Genomic DNA, 12,341 nt, shown 5'->3' with positions numbered 1-12,341 from the left:
CAAAGACCTTAATCATTACATCAAACCATGTACCATGTGTATGTAAGGTAACCACATTAAACAAAGACCTTAATCATTACATCAAACAATGTACCATGTGTCTGTAAGGTAACCACCTTAAACAAAGAACTTAATCATTACATCAAACCATGTGCCATGTGTCTGTCAGATGACAACCTTAACCATTAAGCCAACATCCAGTTTTATTTTTATTAAATAAGCACTAGAGTTGATGTAAGTATAAGCTGCATATAAGTTCCACAATGTGAACATGTACTAATAAATGCAAAGAAAAATCAATTATATTTAAATATATGAGTTAACTTGTTATTGTTTTTACTTTTCTCTGTACAGCTAAGGCTAAAAAAATGAAAGGAAGTGGCAAACCATTCAGATGATTATCGGCAATGAACAGCACTCATTTACCACATCTTGAAGAATTTATTTTGACAGGATTCCCTGATCTTCATGCCAATCAGCAATGGATTTCAATCCTATACAGTCTGATGTACATTATAACTATAATTTGTAATTTTACTATTCTTTTAATTATTAAAAAAGAGTCCAGCCTTCATGAACCCATGTACTTATTTATTTGGATGCTGGCTACTGTTGACATGTGTTTATGTAATTCAATTCTTCCTAAAATGTTAATGATACTGTGGTTTGATTCTAAAAGTATTACATTTGAAGGCTGCATTATCCAAATGTCTTGCATTCATTTCTTTACAGTAGTGGCATCTTCTGTATTACTTGTAATGTCATTTGATCGATATTTTGCTATATGCAAACCATTAAGATATCCATCTATTTTCACACCACTATTTGTAATTAAACTTGGAATGCTGTGTATAGGTCGTGGCATTGTGTTTACATTTCCAGAAGCCCTGTTTGCCTCCCAGTTTTCTTACTGCAGATCAAATGTAATTCATATTCCATACTGTGATTTTGTTCAGCTAACAGAGCTTGCATGCAACAATACACAATTGTACTTTATTTATGCATTGATAATGGTCTTAATATTGTTTTCAGATGTTGCATTTATCATTACCTCTTATGCAAAAATCCTTGTGGTTGTGCTGAAAAGCAGATCGAGGGAGGAACATTGGAAAGCTTTGAATACCTGTGGGACTCATCTCTGTGTTGTATCATTCACATACTTTACTGCTCTGGTTTCATGCATTATAATGAGGTTTGTGGATGGAACTTCAGTTATTAAAGTCACACTGTGATCCCTTTATCTCCTTCTTCCAGCAATGGCAAATCCAATAATTTATGGAATAAGGACAAAAGAAATAAGACGGAGCTTGATCAAAACTTTTAGAAAAATATAAATCAGATATAAAAATGTAAACACTAAATGCCAATGCATAATATATTATACATTTGCCTATATGTTGTTAAACACAAATAAATAAAACGTATACACTAGGTAAACAATTCAGTGTAAAGATACAGCATGTTTTATATTAGTAGACTCAATACAGTTGAAATAAATGGAAGTAAATTTAACTGCATTAATCTGAATGTCATGGCAGTGGTCTTGCAAGACTATTTTCTATAAAATGCATACAATCCTAGGTAGTTTAAAAGAAAATCATTTAGAATATCTGTTCCAAAGCACTTGACTGTTTGATACATTTTCACTTTTAGATGTCACTATGAGGTTTATGCATGCCATCCATATGTGTAGGAGTTCACCCTCATTCCACCAACTTGGAGGTAGATTAACTGATGATGGATAAATTACCCATGAGTATATATGTGCTTGTATCCCCTCCAAGATTGTTTTATCCCTTATACCCACTACTTAGCAGGATAGGCCATGGTTTCCCATCTTTCCATAACCCCAAATAACATAAAGGAGGTACTGAAAAGGAAATATTGTATGCAATCCCAAAATGCAGAGTCATCATCAAAAAATTAATGTATTTTCCTTTCCTTTGTTTCATAAAATGGTGTAAAAGAATAATGGACTGCAATAAAGTCTAAGAAGTATTTTTACTGATAAGCAAATGCAGAATAAGCAGTATAATAGGCAGAAAAAGAATAGCATGTACTAATGGACAATGAGCAGTACAGGATAACTGGATGGAGGAGAGATGATACTTCAAATGAGGCTCTTCTTCTAACTCCATGCATTTAAAGGAAGAAGAAATATTTGCATTGTCTTCCCATGAAGCATATGGCTACTAGACAAAGATGCAGCAGAATTAGTTTTTCTGAATGCGCTTGTCATTCCTGAATATTAAGTGGTTCACTGTTACAAACATAAGCCACATGTACAAATATCTAGAAAGTAAATGATATAACATTTCAAGTATTAGAATGACAATAGTTTGGGGCTGTCTGAATGTATAAAATTGGCTGTGATAGCCACATATCTGCATGTGCAATGCCTCTTGTAAATATATATATATATATATATATATATATATATATATATATATATATATATATATATAAATGTGTATGTATATATACAGCTATATATATAATGGAAGCTGTGCCACGTAGTGTAAAAAAATATTTATGCTAGTGTTGCTAAAAAAGATAATTTGTTACAAACAAGTTTTCTGAAATTAGTTCTTTTGTTATTATTTTTTAATATATTGCAATTCCATGAAAGTTACTAACGGATGATTCCCTACCATGTTTCCTAAGTCTGAATTCTTGTGCAGTAAAAACTATAAGGAAAAACCCAGCAAAGCTAGAGGCTCTGCCATGTAATACTTTAAATGCCCTGTAGCGGAGGTCCATGGGATATATGCAAATGCCTCCTTAAGGACATAGCAGTGTTTCAGCTACACGACTTCTGAATGCCCACTTTTTACTTTTTACTTGTAAGACTTTATGAGTATATTCAGGCCAACAAAGACAAACCCAAATAGCTGCAGACATGCTATGTTAAGTGCTTTTTCTGACCTTTTCAACATGGCATAAATGGATTGTTTGGATATACTTTAGAAACACTGTGCTTTAAACCCAGCTGATGCCCATAGACATTAAGGTGCCCACAAAATATCCAAAACAACATCCAAGCAAAGGGTAACAATGTTACACAGCCAATGTCCTTAAGGGATCATTTGCATATATCCCGTAGGCCTCCCTTACAAGAGGTTTAAGTTATTACACAGTGAAGTCTCTAGCTTGGCTGAATCTTTCTTGCAGTTTTTCCTGAATCCATGTGCAGTAACTAACAATTTTATATATGATGTAACCCACTTTATCTGTACTCTTATTAAACTCAACAAAATTCCTGTTTTACAGAAATAGGTTCTGTGGAGATGTTGTTTACTTTAATGCTTAATTTTTATTTAGTAAGCTTGTCCTATAAGTTTTTTTTTAGAAAACTGCATACCAAAACAGGATAGTGCTTGTATTAACACAAAGATGTTTTGTTCTGTACTGAAATCTGAAGATCATGTGTTTACAGCAGCTGTATCCTAGTTATGGTCACTATCCTAGTAGTGACTTCTTTTTTAAGATTGACTTGCCACTTTATCTCAAAAAAACTCTAAAGATAAAAGCTCAATAGTAACCTCTAAGAATGACCTGAAAATTTTAAACTAAAGCAGCTTTTAGCCAGTCATATAAAATCAACCATCATAGCAGATCAAATAATGAGATAATAGTCAGTAAAGTGATATAATTAATTTATACATTTTTTCTCTTTATTCCTATGTATAATTAAGAAAACTATTTTTGACCAACCTGCTGTTGAATTTTCATAAGACAAGTCTTCCTATTAGCAAAAATATGACATGGTTTAATAGAGTATTGCTTCTAATAAACAAAAAAAGAAACATGTTAACAAAATCATAATTTGATTTAACTAAAAGCCATTTCCAATGAAGAGAAATAAAGATTTTCTAACAATATCCCCATGAGGTCAGGGGCCACATTAGGCAGAGATCTATCTTCCTGTATACAGCTGTTGTTAACCCAGTTGTAGAATACTGTACCTTGTTGTGTAACCTACTCACATGCTAACTAGTGAAACTGGTGAAAGTACGATGATTCTTCACAAAGTGAATTGAAGGGCTTCCAGACGTGCTATAATCAAAGTCTAAAGCAACTCTGTCTTCTTTATATTTTATCTGTTTCTTGGAGGAGCCCCTTGGCTGACATACAGAACAGTAAATACCTCTTATTATTTGAAGCCCTTTGTATAGAGTACCCCACCAATGACCTAAATGCAAGCAGATACTGTGCATTAGTAACCATGAATATCAGGTATACCATGAAATATTATTTGACATCTCAAAGACGCTTACATTTGTGGAATAAACTGTGTCCCTCAGTTAAACTCAACTCACCAATCTATATCTGCAAGAAAGAACTCTGTGACTCCAATGGTAACTGTAAATTCCAGCATGAGATCTGTGACATGATAACCCTTGATGACCAATAGGCCTTGTGCTTGTTCCCCAAGCCTATGAACCTATGGACCTATGAACCTGTCTTCTTAGAACATGAACTTTTGCTGTTTCTTCTTCAAGTGTTGGACTTATTGTATCTTCAGATGATGCTGCTTCTTTCTTGACATTCTGTGAGATGCAATTGAAATGTTTATGTCTTTGACTTGTTAACAGGTTGTTTATATGCATTTAGTTTAGATGATATTTCAGTAGATATTTATATATGTATTGTATTACCAGAATATGATTCAAAAGACATTTTCAAGACAATTTACAAATACTTTTAGTATAATTTTAAAACACTTTAATTGGCTTTACATTATAACATGAGAATGTACTATAACACCTCAGTGTTGTACCAATTAATTTATTTAATGTCTGTTAATTGGGTAAGTGATATATCAATTCACTTTTTTCAAATTCTTGTAGGCCAGAAGAAGGAAGATGCTTTGACCTTAATCTTTACATTGTTAAAAGATTGTTTTTACTTTATTTTAATAGAGGAATATTATAAAATAAATAATTTTCCAAGAATAAATCCTTTTTTCACATATTTCAAATATTATCATACCTCTTAACATGTATGTACAAGAAATCAGGACAAAGCCAAAAATAATAGGGGTACAAAAGCCCATGATCAGGGACAATTTTTCAATATTGCTCCTATAAACTAAGAAATTTGCTAGAATAACAGGTTTTGCATTAGTATGCATTTTCTGAAGGAGATTAAAGCTGATACATAAATACATGCTACTATTTAAGGAATTCAGTCTTTAATAATTTGCCAGATAACCAAAACTTTTTTGTGGACTAGCCAAAAATCTCAGGCAAAAATTTAGACATTCTTCAAAAATCTGAACAGTCGAGAGGTATGAATACTATGCATTGTTCTTCAATACTAAATTGCTGTCACTACAATCAACAGCTTTTGGCAATCACCAACCTTCTGACAATTATGTGTAACTTTAATAATATTCTCACTATCTATCTTATAATCCAGTCAATTCTTGCGATATCAGTTACTCAGTCTAGTCCCTGTCATTTCCAATATGTCTATCCCTCAATCTCAGTGCATACTACTAACTTTTCTATTGCTTTATTTCTTCTTCTCAGCAGTCTCAATGATCCATTTTTTTCACCCTGGTTTCTTTGCTATTTGCAGCTGATTCATAAAGGATTGCAACCTACTCATCAGTGTAATTTATTTTCCTTTTCAGATCTTTTGCTCCTGAGTTCTCCATGTAAATCACCCACACGCATTATTCCTCAATGCTTTTTATAATTACCACCTTGTTACTGCAATAATGAGATAAACCACTTAATGATATTTTTTTTAATTCTCTCTCAGATATCCGGTTTTGAGTCATAGTTTGTCCTGTAATGTCTAATGACAGTTTAGATAAAGGCTGGGGCTCCTAGAGATGAGCTACAGGGCACTACATGGCCTGTGCCAAATGGAGAGCAACAATACTGTGTATTACAAAATATATTTGATTAATTAAACAGGTGTATAATGCATGCATATGCAGACAACTGCCCTTCAGAGCAATATATGTCATAGGATTGAAATGACATAAGCAAAGCCAAGCTGATACATAGAAAGGCTAAGAAACACTCATATGCTTCTGTGTGTGAGCCTTGTAAGAATGGGAATAAGAGATACAAGTGAAACATGTACGTACATGCAGTAGCAAGCAGTGTGTGCAGCAACAGTCACATAAAACAGATGGCAAAGAGCACTCACTTGGTACCCAACCAGCTGGGCACCTTATCGGAAGGACTGCAGGAAAATAGAAAAAGGGTGGTGGAAAGCAGCAGAGCATATGGTAGGAATAAATGAGAAAGCAATTTATTGATGGTATGTTGCATATTTTTTCCAGGCTGGGTGTCCCATTTTACCATTTTACATACTCACACAAACATATATATACATACATATATATATATATATATATATATATATATATATATATATATATAGCTACTTCAAGAAGCTTGTTATTGCATATATATATATATATATATATATATATATATATATATATATATATATATATATAGAGATATATATATATATATATATATATATATATATATATATATATATATAGCTACTTCAAGAAGCTTGTTATTGCATTTTTGTTTACCTGTACTTTAAAGTCATTTTAATTGTTTAATTTAACTGTTTGAGGCTGCCCACTCAAGTGCGCTAGCCTGTGCAAAGCATTTACTGTGTTTCCTGCTATCTGTTACTGTCTTAAAAAAGAAAAAAAATTATATCCTTGTTTCCCACCTTTTCTGAGGTAAAATAGTCCTGAATTCAGGCTTTTCTGAATTCTGGGCTTTAGTACAAGTTCCTGTGTTGCCGATACCCTTACTTGGATAGGAGTAAGCTTCTCTGTTCACCAGTGAGAGTGAGGAGCTTTGAGCAGCCTATCTGTCCCTGGAGGAGTGGTCTCAGCCCAGAAACTAGTTGTTTATTTGCCATTTTGGGTTAATCACTAGCTCTTTCAAGTCTCCTGCTTTAAAACCCGCTTTAGCGTGGTTTTTGTGCTTGTTTCCGACTCAGCAAAGCTCCTCGTGGTCCTGCAGAGTAGTGCTAGCAGCAGAGTGATGAAAAAGAGTGACTGCTACCTGATTTAAGTATTCTTTACTGCCTTTATATTAGCGACTGCATATTCTCTCCGAAAAGCGAGTTTTTAACTGCTGTACTACTTCAATAAGCTTGTTATTGCATTTTTGCTTACCTGCATTTTAAAGTCATTTTAATTATTTAATTTAACTGTTTGAGGCTGCCCACTCAAGTGTGCTAGCCTGTGCAAAGCATTTACTGTGTTTTCCTGCTATCTGTTACTGTCTTAAAAAAGAAAAATATATATATCCTTGTTTCCCGCCTTTTCTGAGCTAGAATAGTCCTGAATTCAGGTTTTGCTGAATTCTGGGCTTTAGTACAAGTTCTTGTGTTGCCCATATCCTTACTTGGATAGGAGGAAGCTTCTCTGTTCACCAGTGAGAGAGGGGAGCTTTTAGCAGCCTATCTGTCCCTGGAGGAGTGGTCTCAGCCCAGAAACTAGTTGTTTATTGGCCGTTTTGGGCTAATTCCTAGCTCTTTCAAGTCCCCTGCTTTAAAACCCGCTTTAGCGTGGTTTTGAGCAATTTTGCTCATAGCGCAGCATCGGGCAGCGCCGCCTAAACAGTTTTAAACTATTCCTGGCTCCACAAAGTCTGCTCTTCACTTTTTCCCTTTAAACTGTTCTAAATCTCAAAGTAAACACTCTATTTCCATTATAAAGCCCTGCACTTGCTCTTATAAGTAATCTTATAAGTAAACACTAATAAACTAAAGCACGACACCCTCTTATACTCCTTATAAGTACTTGGCTCCCTATTGGTCCTTTCTCATCAGTCAAAAAGCAGTTCCTTATACTATTCTGCCATGTCCAAAAGTCAGTTTCGGGTTTACTCTCCAGTCTAGCTGGTGAATCTGGGAATCTTGAGGCAATGTTACAACTGCCTCATGTACACAGACCACCCTCTCCTCCTCCCAACAAGCTCAAATATATGTGAGATATGCAACTATATAGCCAAACTGGAGGTTGAGCTCTCTCAACCCAGTACTGGCACAGTCAGTCAGGAGGAGAAGTTAACCACACACACCACAAATCCAGTCTCACATAGACCTATTGCATCAGCAAACCAAACACATAAACACACAAAAACATACTCGGAGGCTCTAAATAAAAATCTGCCAAAGCAACAGAGACCCCCAAAGCAGATATCCAAGCAACCACTACCCCACAACAATACCCACGTATCACATATTTCACAAAGTCAGTGTGCCACACAGTCACAACCCTTAAGGCTAAACAACACACCTAATACACTTGTAATAGGTGACTCTATTTTCAGACACACTGACGTCCCACTCACCAGACTGAACAAGGAGAAGGTCACTGTAAGCTGCCTGTCGGGTAACAGGATCCGCCACATAAGACAAGCACTCAGGTCACTCCAAAGCAAGTACAAATATGACTCTGTCATTGTCCATGCTGGTGTGAATGACCTGAGACGTACCTCCCTGGACTACATGAAAAGAGACATAGAGGAGCTCTCTGATCATGTAGCCCAGGCCAGTATGACCCTGACCTTAAGTAGCATCTTGCCCTCACCAAGAATGATGCCACAGTATAAAGACAAAATGATACATTTTAACAATTGGCTAAAGTATTGGTGTCATTCAAAGGGGATCCAGTGTCTGTCAGCCTGGGATGATATGCTTGACAAGCCACGTTGCTTCACTAGAGACGGCTTGCACCTGTCACTGCTGGGCTTTCGAATACTGGCTAAGGCTCTTGCCACTCCCATAGTGCCTTTTTAGGCAAGGCTCAAAAGACAAACCCACCTCCATAGACAGCAGAAGAAGAAAAAAACTAAGGGTAATGCTGCTCAACGCCAGAAGTCTAAACCTCAAGATGCACGCGTTCGAAGCTCTCCTCAGTATGGAGAATATCGACATCTGTGCAGTAACAGAAACCTGGTTCAAGGCTCCCGAGAGCACCCCAGCACTACCAGGTTATACCTCATACCATGCTTTTTGGCCACAAAACTCGGACCGAACCACAAAAGGAGGGGGAGTATCCATATTCATCAAAGATACCCACACCTCTAGGTTAGTGGCACTGCACGAAGCATCAGAGACCATCCATGTGCAACTAACAGTGGGCAAAACTGCCTTTCAGTTTGTAGCCTGCTACAGACCACCCTCTCAAACTCAGGAACCTCACTCGGCTTTCCTGAGAACACTGGAGAATATGAAGGTCCCTCCAATCACAATAATATTGGGTGACTTCAACTACCCAAACATTAATTGGGAAAACTACTCAAGCCCAAACACCCTCGCCCAACGGTTCCTAGAATTTATAAACTCAAATGCTATGGAACAACTGGTCACCACTCCCACAAGAGGGGAAAACATATTGGACCTGGTCATCACCAACATGGGGACTCAATGTTCTACACCAGAGGTATGCCCCTCATTGGTAAGATCAGACCATAAATTTATCTCACTGGACATCCATATCCCGCCCCCACACCCAGCCAAGGAAACCACGGTGAAGAATTTCTCAAAAGCAAACTTTACACTTCTCAAAACCTAGGTGGAATCCTTCAAAGCCCACGGGCCAGTGGAAAACACTGCCCAAACCACAGAATCCTTTACAAACACATTCTATGGACACCTACAGGAATGCATGGATCGTGCTATCCCACATAAATCCAAGACTCATTCCTCCAAAGGCAGGAGACCTGTCTTGTGGACCCCAGCCACAAATAAGCTATACAACAGAAGGAGGAAGCTACTACATGATGGAGCAAAATCCCAAAAAGGGAAGGCATCTCTGATCAGTACTAGCAAGAAACTACGATCCCTCATAAAATCAACTAAGGCCAGCTTCGAACGAAAAATGGCACAAAACGCTAAACATAATCACAAGGCCTTCTTTAGTTATGTCAGGAATCTGGGTAGCAACTCCCAGATATGCTCTGAGTTAGTGCAAAATGACAAAAAATACACTGATCTCACAGACATTGCCAACATCCTGGCAGACAGGTACAGTGCAAACTCCCCCCCCCCCAAAAGAGCAAATGTCTATCCCAACAGAATGTAGCCTCCCTGACATCACAGATACACAGGTGAGAGCTGCCCTCTCCAAAGCAAAAAACACAGCATCAGTGGGACCAGACGGTGTCCCAGGCTGCTTCTTACATGAGCTCCAAGAAGAAATGAACCCTCACATAAAGTCACTGTTCAATCTCAGCCTTACTACAGGATATGTACCCAAGGAATGGCGTACAGCAACAGTGGTCCCATTCCACAAAGGTGGTGCCACAACAACCACGGAAACTATCGCCCTATAAGCCTGACTAGTCTGGTCTGCAAAGCTATGGAGCGTATCATCATGGAATTCATAAACAAAGACATTGGAAACCTCCAGACACTGTATCCTACCCAATTCGGCTTTGCTAAGGGTAGATCTTGCCTCTTGAGCCTGGTCGACTTCTTTGAAACAGTTACCAAGGCCATAGATGAAGGGAAGGTAGTCCACATGGCCTACCTGGACATTGCAAAAGCCTTCGACACAATACCCCACTCGGGCATCATAAATAAGCTCACCAGCTTAAATATCAACCCCTATGTTATAAGATGGGTTGCAAACTGGCTCAGAGATAGAACCCACATGGTCAGAATTGCAGGTGCCATGTCAGACTCTAAACCAGTTACAAGTGGCATCCCACAAGGCTCAGTCTTGGGACCTCTCTTGTTCGGTATATACTTCTCTGAGGTACAGGCTAACACGGGAGGACTATGGCTGACCAAGTTTGCAGATGACTGCAAACTGGGTGCCATAATTGACTCTCTGGCTGACACAAGCATCCTCCAAAAGGGTCTCACAGAGACGGATAACTGGTGCCAGAGCCATAGCCTAAAGCTAAATGCCAAAAAGTGCATAGTCATCCCCTTTGGGAAAAGCCAAGTGCCCACAAATTACCACATAGGTGGTAATCCATTAAGTACGGAAGAAGTAATTAGGGATTTGGGGACCCAAGTAGATAGTAATCTCTCCTTTGACAATCACATTGCCAAGGTGGTTACAAAGACCTTCTATATAGCCAACCTTATCACGAAAGGATTCACATCTAGAGCAAGAGAGGTCATTGTGCCCCTCTACTCATCAGGCCCATAATTGAATACAATGCCCCATTTGGGATGTACCTTACCCGACACCTGCAGCAACTGGAGAGACCTCAAAAGTACCTCACCGAGAGGATCAAGGGACTCAAACAGATGCCCTATGCAGGCTCTACTCAGTTGCTTACCACCTACTCAGAGGCAATCTATGCCTGGCGTATAAAGCTATGTCCAACCCTGAATTAATGGACATGCTCCACCTCAGACAATCCAAATCCCTTAGAGCTACATGCTCCAGGGACTTAAACCTCAGCACAGAAATAAATAGGACATGCTGGAGGGACAGATTCATATCCCAGAGGCTCCCCTCACTCTGGAACAAAATCACAATCCATGTTAGGCAGAGCCCTTCACTGACCCTCTTCAAGACAAATCTTGATGAGTGGATGGGAGATCATAAATTTACCCCTGGGATCTCTTCTGTGTCCATGCTAGACAGAGGCACACAAACTAACCTTAAAAGGGCTATCTTCTGTGACTTACTATACAGAGGCACAGTCAACCAATCAAAAAGGGTGGCAAAAGCCAAACACACTCTGGCTAGGCTTATAAATGCCCTAGGGCAGATAGCCTAGTATCAATCTATGAACCTATGAACCTAGAGAGAGAGAGACAGAGAGACGGGGGGGGGGGTAGAGAGGTGAAAGACACCACATTTGAGGAATGTAGGGCAAGGACTGACACTGGGAGCATACAGACACATATGCAGCAAGACAGACATACAGAGACAGACTTGCAAATACTAGGAGGAAAGACATGCAACCAAACAGAGAGAGGAGAAATTGCTGGGGTTAGTGTGAAGTACAGGCAGTGTGTTAGCTACCAATTAGCCAAGAGGGCATTTAATGGAATCACATAGATGGAGGCACTACATTCAAGTGGCTGGTAGCATGTGGACTACTTCTACTTTTGGTGGCATGATGGCATGGTCCCATCCCTAATGGTCCCATTAGTCCAGCAAATCTAAAGTCTGATGCAGAAGGAGTTGTTGTTCTATGACTCAGCATGTCATTGTCCAGTCAGTTGTCACCTTCACTACAGCTCCATCTCATACAGGATTTACTACTGGGAAAGGCTACCATTAGAAGAGCAGCCAGAACTTTCACCCAGTAGGACAGCCTTGCATGGCTCACTCCTCCTCCTCAGCTGCAGGCTCACCTGGGGTAGAGCAA

The 12,341-nt window shown here is 38.5% G+C and overlaps 1 protein-coding gene across 1 annotated transcript in view; it reads left to right on the top strand.

Moving 5' to 3' along the window:
* The first annotated feature begins 407 nt into the window (after positions 1 to 407).
* The window catches only part of LOC122802281, a 65,025-nt gene continuing 53,091 nt past the window's right edge, over positions 408 to 12,341 (top strand). The window contains 2 exon segments of the mRNA XM_044071931.1: positions 408 to 1,310; positions 3,136 to 3,192. Coding sequence (XP_043927866.1) covers positions 408 to 1,310; positions 3,136 to 3,192 — 960 coding nt within the window.

Source organism: Protopterus annectens, chromosome 5.part0, assembly GCF_019279795.1.
Source record: "Protopterus annectens isolate FY-2018-M chromosome 5.part0, PAN1.0, whole genome shotgun sequence".
NCBI lineage: Eukaryota > Metazoa > Chordata > Ceratodontiformes > Protopteridae > Protopterus > Protopterus annectens.
Note: the sequence above shows the minus strand (reverse complement) of the source record. Positions and strands in the feature narration are given on the sequence as shown.